Below are 27,579 nucleotides of genomic sequence, written 5' to 3' on the forward strand. Positions count from 1 at the left end.
GTAAAATAAAATATGAAAAATGACAGCCGAATAAAATTTAAGAACTTATTGGTTTCTTAGACCTAATATTGAATATGAAAAAGGTTATCAAATAATAGAATAAAATTTAATTGCTCAAATTAGTCTAGTTAGTTTATCTGATAAATAAGGTCGAACTGAAATTGATAACAGTAAGCAAGTCCCACATTTATTTAACAGTTACCGTTATTGAATAATTTCTGAGGTTGGTGATACGACCCTAAGGCATTAAAACGTTCGTTAATTTGTTGCACTTAATAAAAAAATCATTCATTGTGATTAGTTAATACTGTTAATAGTTATAAATTATGTCGTCTTGGTAGTACTTCATGTTTCCGATGATCCCTTTAGAGAGGAAGTTTACAGAAAAAAAAAACAGAGTTAATAGAATAAGAAAGAAATAAGTTAGAACAGTGCAATCTTACAGAGAGATATTAGAAAATAAAAAAAAATTTCTGGAATTGTAAATAAAAATTACAAAAAGATACGTTAAAGAATAATTATTTTGAGATGATAATTATTATTAATTTAATATTTTTTTTGCAACCTAGCAAGGTGTTACTCGTATTTACATTTTCTTAAAAAATTTTTTGTTCCCAAATCATTCTCTTCATTAAAACCACTTTAAATAAGATGCAAGCAAAAAATGTAGACACTCCTCTTAAATCAGCAACCGTTTTTTGCATATTTCGAAAAACATAAAACCTGAATATTAAATTAGTGTAGGACAAAGTAAAAAATATAGTGGAAGGTGATAAACCTTGTTGGTCGGTGCAAGTAATTCTGAAAAAAATGTAACTCGTAAATTTCCAAATAATTTTTTTTAATACAAACTGTATTTTTTCGTCTTTACAACAACCTCACGTCATCATCTTCACTCTCTCAGAAGACAGACTGCTACTTTCAATGATCGTTTGTATGTTTATGTTGATTTGTTATTTTTTGACATGTGTAGAAAAACTTATTTGAATTATTAGTTTCGCATCTCGAAAATTTACTACACATTTGTGTAATTCAGTTGTTTTTGCCATAACTAAAGCTAGTGTGCATTCAATGAGAAATCATCTGCAAAAATGTTTCCCGCTTTATCAAGAAGGAAAATACGACGATGTTAACACAAAACTTAGGCAATTCAAAATAATTCATATAAAACACGACCCTTAAGATTCAAATTTATCAATATTTTTTACATAATGTTAAAAATCAGTTTTTAGTAAAAATGTACAATCGAGTCCACATGAACTTATTAAATAAGCGTCCTTTGAAGTGTTTATGAAATTCAAATTTGCCTCTTTGTTTAAAAGAAACCTACCGTTAAAATCGTCGGTAATCACAGGCCCCGAATTCCGTCTCCTTCTTCGAAAATTATTTGTAGGTGGTGGTTTCTCATCAGTTTCTACTATATTAACTTTCCCGGACTCGGCCGCAAAGTGTACTTCAGTTTTACAAAACTCGACTTTTTTCGACTTTCGATTCTGTGCACTGGAATCATCAATCGCCCTCCTGAACTTATTATCATACTTCGGTTCATCAACAGCGATGGAGTGCCGTTTCACCTCTTTCTCTGGCACATCGTCCCAACTCAAATCGACAAAGTTTGAGTTAGGTTTGGACACTATGGGTATAGTTATGGTGGTAGATTTCAAATCTTTGTTATCAAAAATGGACGAGATTTGCTTAACACTAGTAAACTTTTCTTCTGATTTTGTCGCTGGCACGATCACGATTTCGGACGATCTGCAAATACCACTGTCTGTTGACGATTCCACCCGACCTCGATTTTTAAGCGAGATGGGGTTTGAAGTTTCGTTGTGATTGTGCACTTGCTCGAAACCGTACGATTTACGCCGGTTATACCAGTCTTCATTGCGAAGATTCGTTCCTCCGTTGAGTAGTTTCGTTCGGGATTCCAAACTACCTGTTCCCAAAATAGGTTTCTTGGTTGCTTCCATTCCGTAGACGTATGAACGAACCCTTGACTTTTCACTAACTGGCATTTCGTTGCATTCAGTAACTATACCGTCATCAGTCTCTTCGTCTTTGTTAGTTTTGTAGATGTCTTCAGTCGACGAACTCGTTCGTCGAAGACGTCCTCTCACTTCTTGGAGCGTTTCGACGGTGACGAAAGAGTTGCGTTTTTGCTTCTTCGTCTCGGCTTCGTCTTGACTATCCTCAGGTTTGTCCGAACTTGAGCTGGAGATTGTTTGTAGGATCTGGTCCAAGGCTTGAAGATCGACGCTATTGCCTCGTAAGGCCGTGCTGAGTCTTCGCCCTTTTTCCAGTTCTTCGCGTATTTTCCGGACGCTTCCGCTGTTTTCGGGTAAATAGACTGGTTTGGGGGCCGGTTTGTTCTCTTTGGGGTATTGGAGGGAGCGTCGTAACTTGGACGTCCTCCGCCAGCTTTGCAACTGCTCCAAGTCCTCCAAATCTTCGATGCTTTTCGACGATTTATCCTCCAAGTGCAAGTCTTCGCTGCTGGTGCTTTTCGTTCGTGTCAGGTTCGGGTGTTCGTTTTGCTTGAGCGTTTCTTCGTGTATTTGATGGCAGAGTCTGGATACGCGGTATAGATTTAAGGACTCGTCTCTGGCTCGCGGTCGTGAAGGTGGCCGCCTACCGACACTTCTTCCTACGTTTGCTTTAGATTTTTGCGAAGTCAAATCCAGTGGGTTTAGCGAGAGCTGCAACATGACTAACATTCACAACTTTCATTAAACATAATAAACAAACTGGACTGACCTGGAGGTTCTCAAAGTCTTTGATCGGGAGGTGCAGGTCGGTCGATTTGTTGCTCCAGCGACTACTTGAGACCGACTGCGTTTTGATGACTTGTAGATGACCCCCAGGGATGTGGCTTTGGAACACTTCCAGTTGCCTTCTCGCCTGTTGTTGCAATGCACCGTCCGCGTTGGTTCGCGCTCGCGAGTCCACTACCTGCAACAACGAAACGATGACGATAATTATCATTTGGTGAAGGTTACTCATCACTAAAGCCCGGATTATGTGCATGCAAAAATTAGCAATTATGTGCATAAATCCGATGGCTAAAAGCACCCTGCACATGTGGGAATGTGCATCCGATCGAATTTGATGTAAATGTCACTTGCTGTTGTAAGGACAATCAGTTCACTTGCGTAACAGTCTTTCGCCACACCGTTAGAGTCAGGAAATCCAACCATAAATACATAATAATAAAAATTGACGTTGCAAATAATGAACGTTTAACATTGAACTAGTTGAAGATTGTGAGCAGTGTACCATCACAGCCTTGTGTTAATTACAGAAATATGTAAGACTGTAAGGTTGATGTAAACAGATAATGGGCAGGTTACTCAAGACCTTCGCGCTTGTTGGCACCGACTAATTTGGATTAGTTTGTTGTTCCTGCTTGTGTGTAGTGTTTTTGCACAAGGGGTGTTGTGATTTTTGGGATTTCAACCATGAATATCATAAATTTGCAGAACAGAGGTCAGTTTTCGCAGTGATAGTTAAATAGTATTTTTTTAAATTACAGTGGAACCTCGATAACTTGAAACTCTTACGAAAAGTTGAAGTAGTTATGGCTGGTCCCGAGCATTTTCTAATAAAATATAATTTTTTTTTAAGTCCAATTTTTCTGCTAAACAGATTTTCGGTTTCCCTCAGTTGTAAACTTTCGTAAGTCAATTTTTTTAATTCCTGCAATTGGTGCAGTATGCACGTGTTTCCGGTTTTTTACGAGCTCATACGCGAGTGCAATGAAAGTTAAGCAATGATAAACATTTGGACAAACAAGATATGTCAACAACACCTTCAGTCAAAGATAATGCAAATGCTTTGGAAACTCTGAAAACTGCTTGACGACCTTTGAAAACATTTCGGAATAAAATAATAAAAATCTATCTACTAAAAACTACAATTATTTTAAATTTCTTCTGTATACTTCTATTGTATATATTGTATTTATTTATAACAGGGTGATTAAAAAATGTCGGACAAACTTTTGAATGGTAATAAAAGTTAAGTATAAAAATCAAATGAGATATTTTCTAAGCAACTTAATTTTTAATTTTTTTGTTTTACTTAGCAACCGTATCAATTGTTTCTCTTTTGTTTGCAATACTGTGGAAGCTATTTTTTTGTTGGTTTTAAAAGCTTTAAAAAATGCTTTTTTAAAGCTTTTAACGCTTTTAAAGTGCCCATAGCAACATCAATAACCCAAGAAACGTGAAGGATAAATGGCATCTTTTTAATGATTTTTTATTATAATGATCTTGATCATCGAAACCTCGATAATTGGAATAATTTTCTTGGCAACAGTGCTTGAAATTAAGGAGGTTATATTTTATAATAAAATGTAATATTTTCTTAAGTTTAGTTGGTTTAGTGTGAGTTAAGGAATACAATAAGTACTGTTAAAAAATAAATAAATTTTCTCTAGTGTTCAAGATTTTGTCTGCAAAAAATTTTAAAATTTTTCAATATAACGAAATCACTTGGCACAATGTAAGAAACCCTCTTAAAACATATCAAAAAATTAGGGCTATGTAGGTACACTCACGACCATAAAAGTCCTACTACAATTTTTTAGATTACAAATTTCAACAAACAGGTTAGTTTACAAACTGTGCAGTTAGTTAACACAATATTGAGCTAGTTTATAAACTAGTCAAACGTACATATTAGCCGTAGCATATCGAAAAAAATTGGTAATGCGGTTTTAGAGATGTCATTCCTTTCGATTGTGACTGTACGTAGTATAGTCTGTTGAAGTCGATGTAGAAGATGTGATATAATTTTCCGATGAAACAAAATATAAATATAAAAATAATAAAGAAATGGATGGTCCGACAGTAGTTCCATTTGATTACCACATTGTAAGAAAGTCTTGTTTTCGACATGTAGGCTGCTGTAGATGGTAAAAAACCGTATTTTTGAACTTCTTGGTTTTTAATTATATCATAAGCCATTTTCCGAACATTGTTAAAAACATTTCTGTGGCAGATAAACAGGGGGGATAGATAATTTATTATTTATACTACATATTGTTATTCAGACAGCCGCTTGGTTTTAGTGAATAAATTTAAATTCACTTAATAAGTCTGTTAGACCTCGTTTAACACTTACGTAGTAAAAATGTCTTCAAACAAGCACTGTTTCTATTGTTTATTAATTTTTAAAACTAAAGGTGTAAAACCAATTTTTTTGGTTTTTATTTTTTAACAAAGTAATCCCTGAATCGATTTGAAAAAAACTTTAAAGACATATAAGAAGCTAAAAAGGTATCATAATGAGCACAAAAAAATAATAGCTTGGCATTAAAAAAATGTATGACTATGATATCATACTTTTTTAGGGACACTCTGTATAGTCAAAAATATTTTTCTGAAATATCAAAATCAAATATCAAAAAAAAATATCAAAACTCCAACTTAAATAATATCTGAGCTATGGAAGACGGGAGCTGAGTTGGACCACCCTGTATGACGCAAACAGAAAACAAAGCAAGTTATATAAAAACTCCAGTGACTCACATTTAATTCTCGTACTTCCCCAAATTTCAAAATTAATTTTAATGGTATCAAATAGGTACTACCAAATAATTCCAAATTTCAATTAAATTTTGTTTGAAATTGTAGACCGGAAAGTATAGATTTTGAACAGTGCTTGCGTTAGGCGAGTCGGTGTTATTTGCGAGATTGCGGAGATAACCCAATACTTTGTCTTCAATTTTGAAGCATGAATCAACATTCTTCTCGACGAATCACCCGTAACAGTGAAAAAATGCACAGTACCGCTGCGTAATGACCGAACGCTAGCTAAGTCGTGAAAATGTTCTTGAAGGGCGGAAGAAGTAATTGGCTGAGTTCATCCGGAACTCATGACACAATCGAATTAATAAAACTCACGTCAAGTAGGTACCTACACAAACGCTGCATATTAAATATTTAATGGATTGGGAGTTTTCTCTTAAACGTCTGAAAAACAAATTTTCACCCACACATCAAGTTGATGAATAACGCGACAGTCGCTTGAATGGATCCGTGTATTTACATAATTTTGTAATAAAGTATTATGCAACTGGACAAGACTTTATCTCGTTTATTATCAGGTGCATTACATGTCATTATTGCGCTAATCTCGGGCCATCTCCTTGATCCCGAGCAGGATATCACGTTGTGGCCTTTTTTGGAGACCCGTCCGGTGCATTCCGGGACACCCACTGTTTTCAGTCGGCACTTACCCTCTCGGATGGGTTCGTCGTTTGACGCACGGTCGGTCTCTCCAAACATGTGTGGTCTTGACAATCACCGACTTTACGATTCCATCAATCAAACGCCACTTTTTTAAATATCTCATTTCCATTCTACCGTTAATTTTAAGTATATGCGGCTCATATTAAGATAAGTTCTAAGGCGAGGTGGGCGTGCGCCCCCACAATACTTTCGACAAATATTAGACGCAAACATATGGCACGGCGATAAACACGACGTGTGTAAATTCGTTTAACATTACAATTTCAAATGTTGCTCAAGCTTGGTAACAATTTGATTTCATGTAAGCCGCAACCAAACTTCGTTTTTTCTTCGACCTACAAGCGAACATGAAAATATTACAAATTTTGTTTACACATACAATAAAACATAAGTGTTTAACATTATATGATTCCAAAAATAAGATGTTAAAAGAGATTTGTAAGAATAATTGTGCTTATTTTTGTAAACAATGAAGAATTTTGGTTTTCTAGTGTCTACCCTGGAAACATTGAATTGAAACTTACTTAAAATATCAGGCACTTTTAGAAATCCATTAGTTAGCTAATACAGTAAAACCTCTCAACAACGGACACCGGTGGAGAATCATTAATTGTCCGTTGTGGAGATTTGTCCACTAATGAGAGGTGGGCAATTTTAAATAAATAATTTTAGGCATCTTTCCATAAATTACCCACCAAACATATTCAAATTTAAAACAGCAGCAAAAGTATATTTTACAAAAAAAATGTTTTACTCTTACGCAGAATTCTTGAATAAGTTAAATAAGTGAAGTATGTATGTTACATGGATTATATGTTACATGTTTTGTATAAATTTAAGTGTATTTACTTCTTTAAATAATTTGACCATATTGATATCTGTAAGATTCGTGACAGTATAAACATTTTGTTATTAAAGTTTTTATTCTTAACTAGGTATATTAAGGGTAAGAGTTCCTTTGTTTCGCATCTAAACGGCAAAAAGTCATTTGCTGTCACATATTTTATGCACTGGCCAGGAGAGTATCCCGTCAGTGGCGCGCAATAAAATTAATAATTTACTTGTTCGTCCGGGTTGGAGCACACACGTTCTTTTAAACTGATTCTTATACAAAATTTTGACTTTGAATCTAAACTTAGTTTTTCGATTTGGAATTGCCTTTATCATAAAAAATATGTTTCTGTGGAAATTTTTGAAAAACTCAAAAATGGTCAAATTTTGTATTTACATCGTCATATCTTTCTACTGGATAAAGCTAGAGTAACGAGTAAGAGAAAAGTTGTAGTTTGGAGAAAATCAAACTGAGAAAACTGCATTTTTCTTGTAATGCTTCATATTTGTCTTGTAAAATTTTCGAGATGCGAGAAATTTTTTTATCTTAAAAGATAGACCTATATATATAATAAAGCTGAAATGAAGCTAATAGTTTAAGTAAGTTTTTGGTACAGGAATCATTTCGATATCTTCAACACTCAACAAGTTATTATAATTTAAATTCATTTAAATTCATTAAGCTTGCTGCTTATTTCCCTTTAAATTCGTAGTAAGGCCCAATTTTCTCAGTTTTCTTTTTTCAACTAAACTACTACTAAAAGTTGTGTATTTACGTTAAAAACGACATTCATTGAGCAATCTTTTGCAAAAAAACTAAGTTTCTAGCTTTAACCACAAGGAAGATATGACGATGTAAATGAAATATTTGATTAATTTTTAGTTCTTCAAGAATTTCTACAAAAACGTTTTTTTAAGATGAAAACAACTCCAAATCGAGAAACTAAATTTGGATTCGAATTCAGCAGAAAATTCTGCATAAGCACAAATGTTTAGTAAACGAGTCCGTTTTTAAGGTAAGTTTTCCCCAGCCATAACTCACGACACTGAATTTAAGCGAACGCCCAATAGAAGTTCGCTAGTATTATAGGCCAGTACCACAGATTTTTATCAGTTAACGATCGACAATTTCAAGTTAAAATAAAAGCCACTTTATTCCTAGGAGTTCACTACAGGTGCAAAAGTAATTTATTTTCTCTTTAACACACAATGTTGAGGGGAAATAATGTTTAAAGTACACCTTTGTTTCAGTTTTCAGGATTTTTTTTTCTGAATTAAATGAAGCACTTACACTATTTTAAACACTTTTGTACCTACAGCGCGAGTAGAAGAATGTATCCTGTAAATAACTTTAAAAAACGTTACTCAAAACGGCTGTAAAGCACCGCGGAAAATGGCTGAAATTTGACGCTTTTTAGCGTGGGTATTCTCCCCCTAAAGTATGATTAAAAATTTTTTCAAATTAAAATTAAAATTAGATATTAAAAAAGTAAACAAACAGATTTTCTACTTGAAATCTTCAAATTTTGTTTGGTTGTTTTGAGAAGCCGTGTTTTTTATAACAATAATTTTTTACATGACACATAATTTCAGCTATTTTTTAAAAGGTTCAAAATATTCAGACAGCATGAGTTTACTGTTTTCCCTTTAATACAATCGTCATTATCAATCAAAATTTCACACAGTCATCATTATTTAATTCTGGATTTCCGGTATAGAATTTTTCATCCATTTCTAGAAGGTCCTTGAAACAAATGTTCGTTTTTTGCACCACCACTCTTTCGGTCTGTTCGTTGTAAGAGGTAAATTTAGATGATATTATGGTACCTGATTGGGGAATTTTTTTGTCCGTATCCGCTGTACAAAGGGTCCGTTGTAGAGAGGTTTTCTTACATTATTTTCTAATGCTTTTGTTACGTTTCTACAAAAATGTCTATTGTGAAGAGGTGTCCGTTATTCAGTGGTGTTCATTAAGGGAGGTTTTACTGTATAAAAAAACAAGTCTATGAGAAGTACGTCGTTTACGTCGTCATTACCGATAAATATTCCGACACAATGTCTACAATGAGATTCAAAGTTAATCTAGAGTATTTTAAAAAATACATTGCTTCAATACCATTGATATGGCGACTATTCAAAGGTGACCGTACTGCACAGTTATATTGAAGATTTGGTCAAACCAAATCATAGTACAAAACTCATAGGGCTCTGATACTATGAAAGTCAAAGATCCATCTTTTGCACATCCTAGCAGTTTTAGACTCTTATTTACTATATAATCAATGTGATATTAACAAAAATTAGTTTACTGTCTAAAAATAGACACACCACGATCTATAACATTGTCTCTAATGGAGGGACGGGCAGAAGGTTCTTTACCACCAAAACAAATGAATCGATATTTCGGAATTTTTAAATCTAGTTTATTCTGTTCGCACCAACTTTTCAGAGCATTCAAATCAATTTGAATTATAGAAAGATCATTACTGAATGTAAATTTTCAAGTCGTTCGCATGGAGAAGACATTTAGAATCGTCATCTGACAGATATCATTTATAAAAATATTAATGAGCAATGGTCCAACTATTGATCCTTGAGGAACATCAGAGGAAGGCTGTTGATAAAGCACCACCAATACAAACTACTTGATTACGACTAGTAAAATACGAAACAATCCAAGTTATAAGTGGCTCACGAGTGCCATATAAATGTAATTTATGCAAAAGAACCGAATGTGTGACGGAATCGAATGTTTTTTTAAACTCAATGTAAATAACACAGACTTTAAGTCCTCATTCGAAAGCATCTATCACGTCACTAACGAACGCTAAAAGATTGGTTTCCGTAGAGCTACCCGAACAGAAAGCGTGTTGGGAGGTACTTACTGATAGTAAATATTTTGAAATACAAAGTGTAATAATAGTTTAGAAACAAATTTTTTAAAACATTTTTCAGATGCGGACAAATGGGTCTGTAAGTCATATTCTTGTGCTTGTGACCTGATTTATACAGCGTTGAGCAAAAGTATGAAACTAAGCGTTTTGTGCCTAAACTATGTAACTTACGAAAAAATACATCATCAAAGTACATCACCAATTACTTTCAAAATGTGATCATTTTTCAAGAATTACTTTTTTCAATTTTTTTTAGTTTTCGAGTTACTGAATTTTTTTTTTTAATGGAAATGGAAATATAATTTCAAATAGAAGACAGTCTGTTGAAATAAACAGTAAGAGATCTACAGCCAAATCTCTTACTAACTTATGGTGTACCCCAAGAGTCGGTTTTTGGACCACTAGTTTTTATAATATGCACTTCTAATCTGAGTAAATCACTGTCCAACAATACCACTACACCACGCTACTTGGCCTTTCAAATAAATACTTACAGACTGAACCAAAACAAACGCGGAAAATTAATATCTTTGTTATGAGTCAATTTTAAGAAAATCCCTGAATTGGTTTATTTTATTTTTTAAATGCTACATATTACCATCATAATGACATTTCTAACGTCATTCGTTTTTGAGTAATAACGTCATTTTTAATTTTTTTGATTGACAACTTTTATTTTTGAATATGGATTTAAGTTAGTACTACACATTTTTATCTCAGTAAGTATAAAAAAATAAAAAAAGCAAAAAAACTTAAACAAATAAAATAATAACAAAATAGGACACAAACAAAAAGATAAAGCCCTATATGTTTAATTGTCGATATATTTTTTATTTTATAATTTTTTAATTTTTTTTCCATTTTGTTTTTTTTAATAGTAAACAAAATTGTCGATTGTCATTTAAAAAAATTATGAATGACGTCACAACTAAAAAACGAATAACATCATGTCAAAATGTAGCATTTAAAAATAATAAAATATTATTATTCATATTTTCCCAAGTCTTTGCGACATGCGTGAAATGTGCATTGAGTTATCTAATTTTCAGAGCGTGCATCAGACTGTGTTTACTTTCACTCTTGATCACCTACTGTCTTCTCTGTTGAGCTACCTACGGAGCAACTTTATCTAGATCCATGCCTGTTCGCTTATACACTCGACGAAAACAAAATGCGATTTTATTGCATAATTACAACCCTGTGCACATGAAGGACATGAAATATGGCTGCGGTCGGTCTCGCAATGGAATGCTATCGAACTTTACGAGGGTCGTGGCGCACGTGATTCTTTTCGAATTCTTTCTTATTATACTACAGCAATGACATTGGAACTTTGACCCTTTCGTAATCTAGTTTCCTTATTTGTTTTTGGATGATTGCTCATGTCAAAAAAAGTTGATTGAAAACAAATTCTTTACAAAGAGACGCAATTTACATAATATGGCGGGCTTTCAAAAATCAGTTCATGTTGACATAACCACGCCTCTTTGCTTCTAACCTCCCAATATGGATTAGCTATTTCAAAATTCAATTACTAAGCCATCATGATTTACTTCATTCAACTGGAGGTGTTGAAACATGAAGAGGTGGTCGTCAAAATGTGAATCAAGAGTAAGTTAATTTTGAATGGTTGCTCCTCATTCAACAACAGCATAATTAGTAGAAACGCGCCATAACATGTTTCACTATTGTAATATAATGAAGAATACTAATTTTTGGAATTTTAGGTCTAGTTTGGTAATGGACAAAAAATAAACGGTATATAAGCTGGGCCGTTTACTATAAATCACTGTATAATAAATTACTATAAATCATAAATATACAGAGTGGCCCACTAATCGCTTCTCACCGGAAAAGTGCATATAGCAAACACTGCGTTTGGGAGATAAGAACGTTTCAAACTAGCCAATCACCAACGGCCTTGTTCCGAAGGATCAAGGAAATAAAACACGTTGCTAAGAAACCAAAAATAGGTAGAACATTATAAAAGTGTGCACTTGATGTATTTTTCATTCCTACTACTGTAGGCACTACACATGGGAGGAAACTTCTAGGATTGATCACTTTGAAACCTCTTTATCTCCCAAACGAAGAATAAAAGACCTACTTTTTTGCATTTTTGTCATCTCTATTGCTGTTACCACGAGCACATTTCCGGTGGGGAATGAGTTGTGGGCCACGCTGTATAGGAGCATGAGCAAACTGCTGGGTTGATGAGATAGGACATCCTGTGGTATTGGATAGGAAGAAAAGATGTCATATCTGCCAATTTTTGTTTTTCTTTGATTTATGCATAGAGGATTATATTGCTACATTTCTCAACTGGGCTATTTCCTATACAAAGCAAAATCAGGAAATACAATAGTATTGTAATAAATGTTTTGGAAAACTGTTTCAATGCAGTGTGATTCTTTAAAAAAATGTCAAAATTGAAGAATTGGTGGTATTGAATGAGTACATACTGAAAAAAAGAAATTGTAAAAAAGTTTTCATGGTAGCAAATTTCAAAAAGTCAAAAGTTTTTTTGTAGGTAAAGCGTAAAGTTTTACTCGTTAGCCCAGGTACTCGTAGTAGAAAACATGGTACTGGTACTTATTTGATGAAAATGACGTGACCATCAAATAATTTCAAGAATGTCACTTGTTATAGGTACTTGATTAGCATTCAGCAACGCCTTTAATAATTGTAATAAATGGTGTAAGTTCAAAGCGCCAAAAATTGCACGCATCAAAGGAGACCTATTTTACGGGATATATTATAATCTTAAAAAGGGTACAGATTGTTTTTATTTGTCTTAAAAAAGCTGTGACAACATTTTGGCAGTTTATTTACGAAGGACACTGAATGAGAACATAATGTATCAATTGCTTTTTGATTATTCTTTAATTAATCATTATTATATAAATAAAAAAGGCGTGGATAAATAATGTGTAATGAGTAATAACTTTAACATATTTTAATATTTAGTTTTAACACTTATTATTGTTATTACATATGATTATTTCGTAAAGTTATATCGAGTAAGTTACGAGTAATTCTTAATGGTCCTCTTTTAATTTAGCCAATAACTGTTACAATTTCAGTATACCTACATACCGGGTGCTCAAAAACCGGCGCACCAACTCAATGGAGTGTGGTAAAGAATTGCTTACATATAAAGGTAAAAATAGTAAAAAAATTCTTTGCATTAAAGTTATTGATAAATAACGAATTTTAAATAAATGTGGCAACGTTGTCTAATAGTCGTGATCGCAATAGAATTTGATCAACAATAAAAATAAATTATTTTTGAAACGGTTTCCTAGGAAATAATTCCCAGTGTTGGCACATTTACAAACTGTGATTTTTTTGTAAATTCTATTTTTTTTTAAATCAAAAAAACTGCTGAAGTCTGATGGTAAATTTAAAAATAGTTATTCATCGCTGTGTTAGGGAACGATTACTTAGTGTGAAACATAAAAAAATTAAAAAATAATGAAAACTGAAGAAGTTAACAAAATAAGTTTGTAGCAACAGATTTTTTTAAATATGACTTCAGGAAATTTTTCATGATTTTTCATGATCTACACATGCTTCTCAACAACGTATCACTGAGTTGGTGCGCCAGTTTTTGAGCACCCTGTATAATATAAATCAACAATTTTTGTATATCTTCAAGAAGAAGGCTGTCATGAAAAATTAAAAATATTTCTTCGTACATTTATTTCTATTATTTAGTATTCTCTTACAACTTCACATTTTCCTCATATTATAAGAAAAAGATCTTCGTATAGAATGTGGTAAAAAGATGTAAATAATTGCTCCCGGCAGTCGTGTCAAGCTAGCCACTTCATAATGTTTTATTTTTTTTACTTTATCTAAAACGGTTACATCTTAAACAGAGTATACATAGTGTAATAATAAGAAATTGTGAAGGGGTAAAGTACAAAGATCATCGGTGTACAAAATTGAGGAAATCAATGGAAATCTTGAGAAAATCAGAGGAAGTCAAAGGAAATCAGAGGTGTAAAAATTTAGGGTAAAGTCTACCCTTTGGAAATTATGTACCTATCTTCAGTTTTTTAATATGTTAGAGAAGAAGTCTTCATTATGACATAATTAAACTTGAAAAATATACCAAAAAGTTACAAATAATGGTCTTCTATCATAGGAGAACATTTTTGCTAACAGATTCATATTTTAAAATTTTATTGAGCGCTTTTATAAACCTTTTATAAATTTTAGAATTTCAACTTGTAAGTCAAAGTTGAAAAACGATTTTTATATTTTTCTTTATAATTACATTTCTTTGTATAACTGGAATTGCTTTTAAAATTACTGTAATTCTTTTTGGAGAAACCTGAAGAATCGTTTACCAAATAATTATTGTAAATTTGTCATTATTGCTTTTTTGTATTTTCTTATGTGAAAATTATAAAATGTTACAAAAAGTAAACTTGCAATGCCATAATATATGTAAAGAAATATAAATTCTTAAAACATACATACGACAAAAAATTAAATCTGTCAATTTTAGTAAATACATTTTATTGTTCTATTTTTTTATTATAGTCCTCTGTTCCAAGTTTCGCTGTTCCACTAGATTTCGGTAGAATTTTTGAAATCTAAATTAGGTGGACGCATTTTTTGAATTTATATATAATCAGAATTGCGTGGAATTATTTAAAAGTAACTATATTTATGTTTTTGAAAGTTTTTGGAATTGAAATAACGTTAAATTTCTTAAAACTGCCAAAACTAATTCTGAATTAAGTTGTAATTACATTCAATTAATGAGAAATTACTAGAAATAATATGGAATAACTGTGGTCTATTATTATTATAAGAATTTTTGGGACTTCAGAGAAATTTTTTGAAATTACTGAAATTTTAGTGAATTGTTTTTGAATTGAAATAATTTGTATAAGTACATGTTTTTTAGGTACAAAGTAGTAATAAGGCAAAACAGGGTGATTAGTAACACAATTTTTTCGCATAAACATGTGTTTAAATCTGGGTAAGATTAGCAATACGAGAATTTAGGTACTATTTTTTTTAGTGTTTAGTAAAGTAATAACAACAGTGCACTAGAAATTGCGTCAAAAACCTAAACCAGCGTTTTATCACAACATTAAAATGCAAAACGAACTTTAGACCTTATTTATATCAGGTTTTCAATAATTTATTGTTGTAACTGTAACACTTTTTATCTAGTTTTGGACGTTTCCTGTTCTTCAAATAACGTAGGTGCGGAGGTTTATCAATGAAACTTTTACGGTTTTGGACTAGAAATCAGCTTAAACTGACAGACTTATTTATAGTAGATAGTAGATAGCAAAGTTGTGGCAAAGTCTGTGCTGGTTAGTCTTTTGGGTTCAAAATTCTTAAGTCAAAAGATTTTGCTACAAGTAAACAATTCATCATGTTCTACATCTAAGTCTTTAATATGTTTAATAAAACACTTAAAGTCGGAAGAAAAAATAAACATTTTAGTCTACTTCTCGGACTACTTATTGTACGTACTTCAACTGCGTTGACAATTCAAGTAAAAAAACATTTTAAAAACCTATCAGATAAAACTTTGACCAGAATGCCAGTATGAGATAAGTCACACGTGATGGGTAGCCATAAAGCAAAAACTATGCTGTCTACCCATGAGTTTTTTGTATTTTTTTGCGAACACATGCAGTTCCTTTACCTGCAAAACAAAGCCTCGTCTTTCGCTAAAAAATTTACAATCGGACGGCGAAAAAACCCACAAACAAATTATCGTTTTAAAACAATATAAACATTAACTTTATCACAACTATTTATCTTAATTGAGTGGCGCTTTAGTTAAATGTTGTCCAAAAAGAAACAGAATTATATGACTCAATTTAGTAAGATGAACTTTTTTCACACAAAACAAACAAAATACTCGTTCTTCATCGTCCTAGGGCAGGAAGTTTGCCAGAACTTGAACTAGAAGTACAAGTTTAAAAATCTTGTACGATCTACCGAAACAATAGCGGTCGTCGACCAGTTAGTTGTTTAATTAAATGTTGTTGTTGCAATTACGATGGGTTCTTGGAAATTATGCTAATGGTTGAGTTTTCGGTCCTCCAAATAAATGCAGATCGTCCCATTGTTGTCTAACCCTGTGAGCTGATGGATGCATGTCTAAACCGGTATGTTCCTCCATTATAAGCTTCGTGATCGAATAATTCGCAAAGTTACTTCTCGACATTGACTTTGAACTTTGCTCGTAAAAATCGTCTGGAGAGAATGTGCATAATTGCGAACGATTTCTGATGCATTGTTGCTAAAGCGTAACGTCTGAACGTATATGTGTGTATACACCTGCCGTAAAAATGTTTCCAGTCTTTGAACCTGTCTCAGTCACTACTGCATATTCATATTTCCATAAATAGAGGAAACTGGCAATTTTGTCCGACAATGCTTGATATACATTGTGGTTCTGCCACACTGAATGTGAACCAGGCCTTAACACTGAGCTGGTATATACCGTAATCACACACGGGATCAGGATTGAATACCCATCGCGATGGAAAGAAAGAAACACTTTTGCTGTCACTGCTGCAACAAAGCATCTTGATGCACTTAGGTGAGAGTTCAAGGCAAAAGAAAGAAAGAAATTTTATTCCCAACGCTTACACACCTCATTGCATAACAGATGGTTGCCTCTATTGTATCTAGTAAACGACAATACTACCAGAATAAATTTGTTAAAACAATAGCCTTAAAACGAAATTGATCGCTCCGGCTTTTAATTTTCTACAACTAACCTACACGTGTCATTGGGCTCAGTTTTCTGATGGTTTCGTTCCCATCGTTTACAACAAGCTATAAAATTTGCTCATTTTACAGCCTTTCGTCATTGTTGCATCAGTGATTAATTAGAACCAATATTTCCAACTCAGTCACACTTATTTATGGGAGGATGATTTTGAAGCAATCTCATATTTTCTATTCATTCGTGTTTGGACATATCGGTTGCTCCATCTATAACACTACATTTTATTTCCGTTAGCTTTTTATGAGTTGTGCTGGCGTGGTCACATCTATTATGATGTTAATGATTTTTTTCAAAAGCTGGAGCAAATGTTTATGATGTTGAAAAATTCTCTCCTGCTTCATTGACGGACCCAGATTCACTGTTTAACAGGCGTTTTTAACTTATTTCCGAGTTTATTCCGAAATGATAATTGATATTAACCAATGAATATTATTATTATCATCAAAAGCTCATCAAAAGTTTTAATTTTTCTATACAGGGTGTACCATCTAAACCCCACATTAGAAGTACTGTGACATTTAATAAAGATTGGTCCAAATTAAAAAAAAAAGAAAATACAATCCAAATTTTTATACTTCAAGTTCTCATAACTCTTTTTTTTTCAAATAAAATTCACTTACTCTAATTTTACTTAATAAATTTCAGGTTATTTTAACGTTTTGTTGATACTGTCAGTCATTAGATATTAGATATTTTAGAAGAAAAAATACCTGTGGACCAAAAACGTTTTTCAAACCTAAATTAATAAATGTACTATTTAGTTTTTGTGAAAGGGTCTGACAAAAGTATTTAACGAACTTTTGAACAGAATTTGTCGTCAAAAATGTCAAAAAATAAAAACTGTATTTATTATACAGACTGTTTATAAAAGTAGGATCTCAGGTGGTTCTGAAATTTGAATTGAATTTGACGCATTTAATTATTTTATTTCTATAAAATTTCTGAAAAGTACCAATTCTTCTTTACCCAGGCAACAAGAAAAACCAATTTTTACATATACTAACATTGTTCGTTTCTTCCTGAAAGAAGCGGCAAACTTTTAATACCCACTACGATCCCATATTCATTTTTAGACAGATTGTACAATCTTTTTTTTTCAAGAAAAAAACAACATTGTTAGTATATGAAAAAATTGGTCTTATTGATTGCTGGGGTAGATTATAATAATTGGCACTTTTCAATAATTTTATAGAAATAAAATAAATAAATGAGTCAAATTCAAATTCCAGAACCACCTGAGATTCTACACTCTTTTATAAACAATCCGTACATACCATGCGATATTATAAAATTTTGATCTAGTTACCCATGACAGTTACTTTAACCCAATGTTCATTACGGAAATAAGATTCCAACACAATTTTTTTATGTTCTTCTGTGAACATTTTAGACATATTGACAGATAAAGCGGTGCTGAAGTAATCTACGCAATTCGTTTCACTGCTGGCGAAACTGTCATGAATAACTAGATCAAAATTTAAAAAAATCGCATGGTACTTAGGGAATGTGAATGAAGATCGGTACGAAATAAATTTTTCTTCATCAAGTAACAATATGAGACATTTTCTTGGAAAAATCTGAAAAAATTTAGTTTTAGGCAAATAAAATTCTCTAATCGTAATTTTCAAAATTTGGGGCTTGTTAATTTTCTGTTTCAAAATATGAAAATGTGTCAAGTGACTAAATACGATTTCAGATACAAACCCAAAAAAAATGTGAGTAAATATCTCAAAAATGTCTAAATTGATGAAAACTTTCTTAAAATATTTCACATAATCCAAAAAAAAACATAGGTAATGTTTTCTGCCTGAATAACAAACTAAACCGCAAAACAGACATTTATTTATCTACTTAATCTGGTAACTTTCACCCTATTTTTATGAAACAAGAACTGAGATTTTGATTCAAAATCTTATTAATAAAAGCAGAAACAAAAGGTAAAATATTTAACAAAATAATTTTGTTTTTTTTAACACCATTATTTGTGTAATTTACGGTTCTTTTAACAAAACGTTGCAAAATATGCAATTACGTTTGCAGACTAAAAATATACAAATTATAATAAAATAAAACAAAAATTATATATTTTCGGCCCAGTTGGGTGCTTTGACGACCTGGTTTACTTAAATACTCGGTTGTTGACACATTTTACAGATAATTTTGTGTTTCTAACTGAAAATCATACAAAAGAAGCAAAAATTTGTAATTATCGACTTAATCTGGTGACAAATTATGATAAAATAAGACAACTAAATTTCAACTTCAACTTAACTTTAGGGTTTTTTAGTCTATTTTTTAAAAAACTGTGACTTAGGATTACATAGATTGTGTGAAACTAGCAGAATACGATAAATTCTAATGTAATTAATTTGTGTAACTTTCGGGGTGGTTTAACAGATCAGGACCGTCTTAAGTGGGGGTACAAGAGGCGCATGGCAGCCGGGCGACATAATTTTGGGGCGACAAACTGCTGTTCCGATGTTTTTAATTAAAAAATAAGCTTAGGGGCTTGAAAAAAGTTTCCATTTTTGATTTAATATTGTAAATTTTTGATTTTTTTTAGGAAACGTTGCGAAATAATTGTATTCATGTACTGCTGAGAAACATGTTCAAAAAGTAAAACATATCTACAATTAAAGCAAAAATTATATTTTTCGATAAAACTTTGTATCTACTTTTCCAGTGTAGTGATGTTTCGATTTATTTTACAGAAAATTATGGAATATATTTTTTTAATAAAGTAAATAAAAATCAAATAAAAATAAAAATAAATATTTTTTTATTTAAAAATGATAAAATTGCAAAAAAATGCGTTTTCTGATTAATATGTTTAGGAATAAAGAATAGTATATTGAGTAATATAATTATTATAAAGTATTTTCAAAATTGGAGTAACATCAGCCTTTTCTTTCATTTTCTTTCTTTTATATTATACTTAATATATGATATTATATTATTATATGTTTTTTGAAACTTAGCATAAAATTTAATTTCAAAGTCTTCAGTGGAATTTACATAAGCTTTTCAAGCTCAAACTGTGCCTTAAAAGCAAAACAGTTGTAATGTACCCATTATAAATATCCCTTTAACGTTATAATTATCATTATCATTAGTAAACATCTTTCATTATCATTAGCAAACGTCTTAAATTTAATTTGTATCATCTACATCCGGCATGTTCAACTTTGTACCTAATTACTTTACTATCTCGAGTCCACTTTTATTTGTACATTCTTCCGCTTATCGCCTTTCATCCCTCTATATATAAGAAATCATTTTTATGTTATAGGGCAGTCAGAATAAGTTAGTTGTTACTGTACGACCTAATGTCAATTCCAAATTCCAAATTTTAATAAATTATAGTAGTAGTTAGAAGTAAAGTGCTGGAGTTTCTCTTTCCCATCACCGGACCATCACAAAATTGGTGTCAGAAGTGGGATCGTAATAGTGCGGTTGGAAAATTTATTTCAAATTCAATTTGAAATTTCAATCAGCAAGTTTGGGAAACTTCGATTTGGGCTATCGTCCATCATCCAGTGGTGCAACATCCAGGTCTTCAAGGTTCGTGTATTCGTGCTACCTGCTGCATCGTCGCTACCATAGGTGACAAACGGCGATATTCAACCCCAGACGTGAAGGTTTTCGAAAATCGTGTGGTCCAGTGTAACATAATGGGATTCCAGCAGTTATCTTCCCTTGTGTAAGTGAATTTATTTGTTTGATGCCAACAACGAGATCTATGTCAAAACACAAAAAGGAAGCTACGACGAATTTAGAAGGAGCTACCGCGTCTAATCCACATTCAATCGGTTCAGAAGAAACTAACACGATTGATTCCGTTACGCCCAATTCGGATCAAAGTAGCCTCAATAATTTAAGTATTCAATCATCTAGTAATTTAATTAACCCTAACTTAAATCTCACCAACATGTCGATTTCACTAGAGTTAGCAGAAAAAATGTTAATTAAGTTTGATGGAACCAAATCAATGTTGTTCGAATTTATAGATAATTGTGATCAAGCTCATAATCTTGTTGGAGTTGCAAATCAACCACTTTTACTTTCAATTATTAAAACCAAATTAACGCATAACGCGAGAACTTTAACACGTAATAGAGAATTTGCAAATTGGAAACAATTAAAGAAACATTTACTAGATTTGTATTCAGATAAACGTACAGTTGGTCAATGGCAATTGGAGTTAAATTCCTGTCGGCAAAATCACAATGAAAGTGTCGTTTCTTTTTCAAATCGTGTAGAAACATGCTACGTAAAATTAATAAATTCGTTAAGTGACAATTTAACCGAAGAAGTACGCAACGGAAACATTGATTTACTGCAAAATGAAGCTTTGAACGTTTTTATCACGGGATTAAATAAAGATTTGTCAATTTTAGTTAAAGCTCAAAAACCGGATACATTAGAAAAAGCAATCTCGATCGCGATTAACGAGGAACAGGAACTTAAATCCAAATACGAAATTCATAAATATCAAAACGTAAATAATAATTCGTCAAGTAGATTTTGTAATTATTGTAACAAATCGGGTCATAATTCATTTAATTGTCGGAACAAAAATCAACAACACAACCAGAACAAAAATTTTAATAATGTTCACCGAATTCAGAATCACACACATATCAATTCTCCAAGTACCAGTAATTCCTCAAAATTTAATCGTAACAATTTCCATAATAATAATTCTTCCTCTAAAATCCAGCCAAGATCTAACAATGATTTTCAAAGAAAATTCTGTAATTACTGCAAGAACAATGGTCATTTAATTAACGAGTGTCGTAAATTACAATATAACCAGTCGCGAAAGGAACAAAATAATAATTCCCGCATTAGATCTTCATCACAGTCCCTACAAAATTCAAACGGCAGTAATTTAAACTGCCCGGGCTCTTCGACGTTGGCGGAGAACTCGAGGACTGCCCACCAAATTTCCGCCGAATTGCAACATTAAACATTGCTGCTGTAACAAGTTATATTCCATTAAATATTGCTCAATTAAAAAATCATCCAGGTAAATTCCTTTTAGATACCGGTGCTGACATTTCGCTTGTAAAAATTTCTCATCTTAAAGGTCAAACTCATTGTTATGAAGACAATCTTATCACTCTGAAGGGTATTGATATAAACGTGACTCAGCATACGAAAACATTGTGCTATACTTATTTAGATTTCTATATCGGCAATCAGAAATTTACACATATTTTTCATGCAGTTCCCGATAATTTCCCGATTCCTTTCGACGGTCTTTTAGGTAACGACTTTTTAAAATCGTTCAACTGCCTAATTGATTATCAAAATGATAAACTATTTATAAATGATAAACATCTAGATATATTCCATTTAGAATATCCCATACGTGCGCAAATTCAACGCGATTACAAATCAAAATTTTCACAATCTAATTCTAATCCTCCATTAAGTCAGAACATTCCTGCTTACAATGAAAAATTTTCTTCAAATAAAATAAAAAACAATCAAACTGATTCAAATGTAAAATTTTAACTAGCTCCTAGAACAGAAACAATTGTAAAAATTAAAGCCATAAACGGAGAAATAAAAGAAGGCATTTGTCCAAATATTGATATACTTGAAGGCGTTTATCTCTGTCCAAGTTTTGTAAAGGTTGTCAAAGATAGCAACATAATAACCTCAATTTTAAACACTACCGAAAAAATCGTTAATATTAAAAATATCGAAGTCACATTAGATCCAATCGATTATAGTGAAAATAGTGCGAATATTTCCTCATTACGTACGAGTACCTCTGATAATAATTTCAAATCAGAACGTTTAGAAAAAATTTCAAATTTATTACGAACTGATCATCTAAATTCAGAAGAAAAACAATCTTTACTACAAATTTGTCATGAATTTAATCATATCTTTTATATCGATGGTGACAAACTAACATTTACAGATACAATCGCGCATAATATTCCTACATCATCGAAAGTACCAATTAACGCTAAAACATACCGATTTCCAGAAGTTCATAAAGAAGAAGTCAATAAGCAAATTAATCAAATGCTCGATGAAAATATTATCGAACCATCTAATTCACCATGGAATTCTCCTATATGGGTTGTACCTAAAAAATCAGACTCTTCCGGAATGAAAAAATGGCGAATAGTTGTCGATTATCGTAAGCTCAATGATATAACTGTCGGTGACTCATATCCGCTTCCTAATATCTCTGAAATTTTGGACCAGTTAGGACATTCAAAATATTTTTCAACAATAGATCTAACATCAGGTTTTCATCAGATAAAAATGTCTACAGAAGATGCTCCTAAAACTGCTTTTTCTACTCACACAGGTCACTATCAATTTAATCGTATGCCATTTGGATTAAAAAATGCACCAGCGACATTTCAACGATTAATGAATAATGTTTTATCTGGAATTCAAAATAACCGTTGTTTTGTTTATTTAGATGACATAGTAATTCATGCAGATACTTTAGAAAATCATAATAAAAAATTAAGAGAGGTATTTCAAAGACTATCAGAACACAATTTAAAAATTCAACCAAATCGAAATCAATTTAATCTTTATAAATTAATTCCATTACCGGTTTTAGACAACTCAACCTCTTATTATAAATTTATTTTACCGTCATTCAATTATCTAGCAATCTCCGAAAACCATAATTTGTATTTAGGTTTAAATGAGTTAACTAATTGTCAAAATTTAGATGAATCAACTTTTATTTGTGTAACTTCGGAACCTTTCTACTATACAAATTCTAGACCTATATGTGAAACCGAACTTTTAAAATCTCCTCTCAATATCCCAATAAATTGCAACATAAGAATTATAACCTCTCGCTTAGAAATTTGGCATAAATTGGATAAACCGAATACATGGATTTATATTTTACCCAAAAGAACTGATATCGCCTTAAATTGCTTTCAAATGTCACACATAACCCTTTTCTTAGAAAATACTGGAATTTTAAAAATTAACTCAAATTGTAAATTATACACAAGTTCCGCAACTTTCTTAACCGATAAAACAATTCGTAATAGTACACACAATGCTGTTGTACCTCAGTTAAAATTAAATGACGATTGTTGCATTAATTTAACTAAAACAAAAAATTTTTCTTTAAATCTATTACCTATAACACCTACTAATCTTCACATCGACACATTAAAAGAAGCAAGCCATAAATTACAAGATATTGCCAAATCAACAGACGAATTATTATTAAATAAAGATTTAACTTTCTTCCAGGATACTAGTTATACTAATCATATTTTTCTTTTGATTTTCGTAATTTTCATAATATTCTCATTATATTCGCTGTCCAAATATTGTAAGAAACGTCACTCAAATCACTCGATATTTAATCTATGTAAAAAATCATCATCAGCTCCATCTTATAATGTAAAATATGATAGTTCAGCAGGCTCACATTCAGAATCTCATTCATCAGCAGTAGATATAAGTCCGGTTGCGCCAAATACATCGTCATCACTACCAAAATTAAGAACCGATAAATCGTATTCTTAATTTTCTTTTACGGAGGGAGGTGTAATGTACCCATTATAAATATCCCTTTAACGTTATAATTATCATTATCATTAGTAAACATCTTTCATTATCATTAGCAAACGTCTTAAATTTAATTTGTATCATCTACATCCGGCATGTTCAACTTTGTACCTAATTACTTTACTATCTCGAGTCCACTTTTATTTGTACATTCTTCCGCTTATCGCCTTTCATCCCTCTATATATAAGAAATCATTTTTATGTTATAGGGCAGTCAGAATAAGTTAGTTGTTACTGTACGACCTAATGTCAATTCCAAATTCCAAATTTTAATAAATTATAGTAGTAGTTAGAAGTAAAGTGCTGGAGTTTCTCTTTCCCATCACCGGACCATCACACAGTTCAGGTATCATAATAATGTAAATTAATGAAATGGAAAAAAATGATGAGGTAATGGTGTATATATCTACAGTAGATATGTAATGTTTATGTATAATGAATTCGAGGACAACAATTATACAATTAAAATTAGTTTATAACTATTAGAATAACAAAAAATAGTTTAAGTTTTTGCTACTTTGGAGGCCACACATATATTTTTTTAAAAGTTTTTAATTTTTAAAGAGAAGTGAGAAGAAGAATATAAAAATGGGAAAAAACTCTAATGGAAAAAGTATCTACCAAAAACTTTTGTTGACGGGTTATGGATATATTGGTTAAAAATGGTCAAAAATCCTGGAACCGCCTCTAGTTGTGCCCATATTAAAATAATTGATGGGCGCTGTCACCCATTTGAACACTTCTTCAGTTGATTTATTGCCAGCAATCACTGGCGGCAATTTTGCGTGAGGAAATATGCAAATAAATTTATTTCGCCATTGTTGGCAACATTGTAAAAGTTGTATCGACCTGTTCGAAATCTAGAACCATGGATGTTCCACATCGAGTCTCGTTTTTTCTTTTGCTTTTGAGAAAGAATCGCCGTAACAGGCCGAGACTAATATTTGCCATACAAGTGGCTGTGTAACTGTACCAACATTCGAAACGTCATATAACTGTATAATAAATAATCAAAGTTTTTTCGCAGCTGAAAAATCGGTTACCATGCTGTACAGATGCTTATCATCAAAGCTAAATGTAAATAGAATAGGATTTATAGGAAGGTGTTGGCGTAAGTTATACATTGCTTTTGTACGTGTGTACCGCTCGAGTGTTTCGAATTCATATTTATTCTGTAATATTTATTTATGTATGTACACAATTCCTGACCATACTAGCTCTAAGATACCGGGAATTTTCATTGAAAAATATACAAAAGGTGTAGTTAATGACAATCATTTAATACACATGTAGGTGCGAGCGTTACACACATGCTAATTGACGTATTTTATATCCAATTAACGCTATTATTACGTCTGAATAACAAAACACAATATCTTGTGAGCATTTGGAAAAATTGTCAATTAGTACGCATCATGCAGTACATAATTGATTACGATAACGCCGGCTTTCACCGTAAAAAAGCCTTTAACTACTGTATTACTCGACAAACACAAAAAGAAGAGAAACTAATGGTTTTGAAAGCACTCCTCGACGAATTGCCAACGCACGGTTGCTCCAACATCAACTATTTGTCTCACTTGAACTTTCCAACACTTCTCCTTTCTGTAAATTTGAAAATAATTGCCGGCCTAATAATTTCGTTACAATTTATTGCTGTCCACCTTCTGACAACAGGTGGTAATAAATTGTCGCTATTTATTCTTTCACGGCCAAGCTACAAACGTAATGTACCATAATGAGGGTACTGACTTTGAAATGGGATGGAATCGACCAATAATAAAGGTAAAAGTATACATCAGGTATGACATCTTTTATCAATACTGTAATTCACTATTCTAAATTCTAAACTTTCGACCAGCTTGGTTTTTGCTAAACTTTCAGAAACCTTCTGCAAAATAATGCTACGATGATGAAACTTTGTTGAAGTAAACCCACAGTGGTCAGAATCACAATATAAAAATAAAAAAATATATTATAAAGGGAAATTTAGATATTTTTTCTTATTTTTTAAAAATTTGATTTGAGTTTAACAGTCTGTGTGAAAAAAATGAATTATGTTGAGCTGAAGAACTTTCTAGTAGAAGCAAAAAACACGATTTTACATTCTGCAAACACTTCAAGAGGGTTCTTGGAGGCAGAACAGCTAAAAATATCGCCGTGACCTTCACTACAACCAAATTTATGGACCATTGAAAACATACAAGACAATATGGATTACACGTAAGTTACACCATTTGACAATTTTTGGCATCAGTAATAATAATAAGTTACACAGTGTGAAATTTCGAAGCAAAACATCAACCAAATAGTCTTATTTGATGTCTATCAAGTGGAAAAAAATTGTTCAAATTTTAACCATATTATAGTTAATATTAGATAAGTTCGGATTTTGACAAAATTTCAACTTCCTATTTGTATTTCTTCACGTATCTTCGTTTTTTAGTATAAATTAGGTTGTAAGTATCCCAAACGCTACAAACGACTAATTAGTCATTTAAAACTTTGTACATTTTTTGTACATAATTGTTTAGTTGAGGCTCCATTCCATTAGGTAAATATAAATTAACGAGAGAATTAAGGTCAACAAATAACAGATTTGAGATCGTTATCTTAAATATTTTAATTAATTCAGACAATAACATTATAATATTAACAGTCTATTGAATATAAATTAGTGTAACTGAAAAAATTTATAAAGTTTGAGGGGTTTGGTATGAATTTGCAGAGTGGAAAAGGTATGGACATAACTCAATTTCTGTGGATTATGTTCATAGTTGAAGTGTAAATATTATAAATATATAATAGTTTTTATCTTATTTCAAGACTTACAACAAATATTTTGAAATAATAATTTTTCAGCAAAAAATATAAATTCAACAAGGCTCAAACTTATATGAGATATACAATGTGTTCAGAAATGGTTGTTTATCAAGTCACTTAGGAAATTTTAACATAATGTGCCGCTTAATTTAAATTGTAAATGCCGTCAAAGTGATAGATCTGTCAAAATAATGGAAAAAAGCTTCGAATACAAAAACGATAAAATACACAACAATACAGAAAAATAAAACACAAATCAAAACAAACCCTGCACTTAAAACAAATTTACCGAAAAATGCAAAAAGTGAGCAAAAAGTTCAAGATTCAAAGATTTGACACAGAAACGACATTAGTCATTTGGAGGAGGCGGCACATTGAATTTGAATTCCATAGTCAACTTGATGAACAAGCATTTTTGAACATATTGTAG

The 27,579-nt window shown here is 31.8% G+C and overlaps 2 protein-coding genes and 1 long non-coding RNA gene across 12 annotated transcripts in view; 1 reads left to right on the forward strand and 2 right to left on the reverse strand.

The window, feature by feature from the left end:
* Nucleotides 1-27,579, reverse strand: part of LOC656219 (uncharacterized protein) — a 77,436-nt gene that overhangs the window by 14,480 nt on the left and 35,377 nt on the right. For 6 of the 9 annotated variants that reach the window (XM_064354633.1, XM_064354635.1, XM_008194656.3 and 3 more), the window contains exons 3-4: nt 2,755-2,949; nt 1,331-2,696 (exon numbers count right to left, since the gene is read on the reverse strand). In XM_064354633.1, the coding sequence (XP_064210703.1) occupies nt 1,331-2,696; nt 2,755-2,949 (1,561 nt within the window). Of the gene's footprint in view, nt 1-1,330; nt 2,708-2,754; nt 2,950-3,003; nt 3,205-27,579 lie in introns of those variants that run through there. The other 3 variants (XM_064354638.1, XM_064354637.1, XM_064354636.1) reach the window with 2 other exon arrangements.
* Nucleotides 19,809-22,224, forward strand: LOC135265401 (probable ATP-dependent RNA helicase ddx42). 2 transcript variants are annotated; one of them, XM_064354865.1, is made up of 2 exons: nt 19,809-20,451; nt 20,509-22,224. In XM_064354865.1, exon 2 carries the CDS (start codon nt 20,680-20,682, stop codon nt 21,718-21,720), a length of 1,041 nt encoding a protein of 346 aa, XP_064210935.1. In that variant the 5' UTR covers nt 19,809-20,451; nt 20,509-20,679; the 3' UTR covers nt 21,721-22,224. The 2 variants fall into 2 exon arrangements, with proteins under 2 accessions (XP_064210935.1, XP_064210934.1); XM_064354864.1 differs by having other exon boundaries at nt 19,809-20,303; nt 20,355-22,224.
* LOC135265402 (uncharacterized) lies at nt 21,510-23,279 on the reverse strand. The gene is made up of 2 exons (XR_010333052.1): nt 23,018-23,279; nt 21,510-22,962 (listed from the first exon to the last, which is right to left on the reverse strand). It is a non-coding gene; the product is annotated as an uncharacterized LOC135265402 (long non-coding RNA).

Source organism: Tribolium castaneum, chromosome 2 (assembly GCF_031307605.1).
Source record: "Tribolium castaneum strain GA2 chromosome 2, icTriCast1.1, whole genome shotgun sequence".
Lineage (NCBI taxonomy): Eukaryota > Metazoa > Arthropoda > Insecta > Coleoptera > Tenebrionidae > Tribolium > Tribolium castaneum.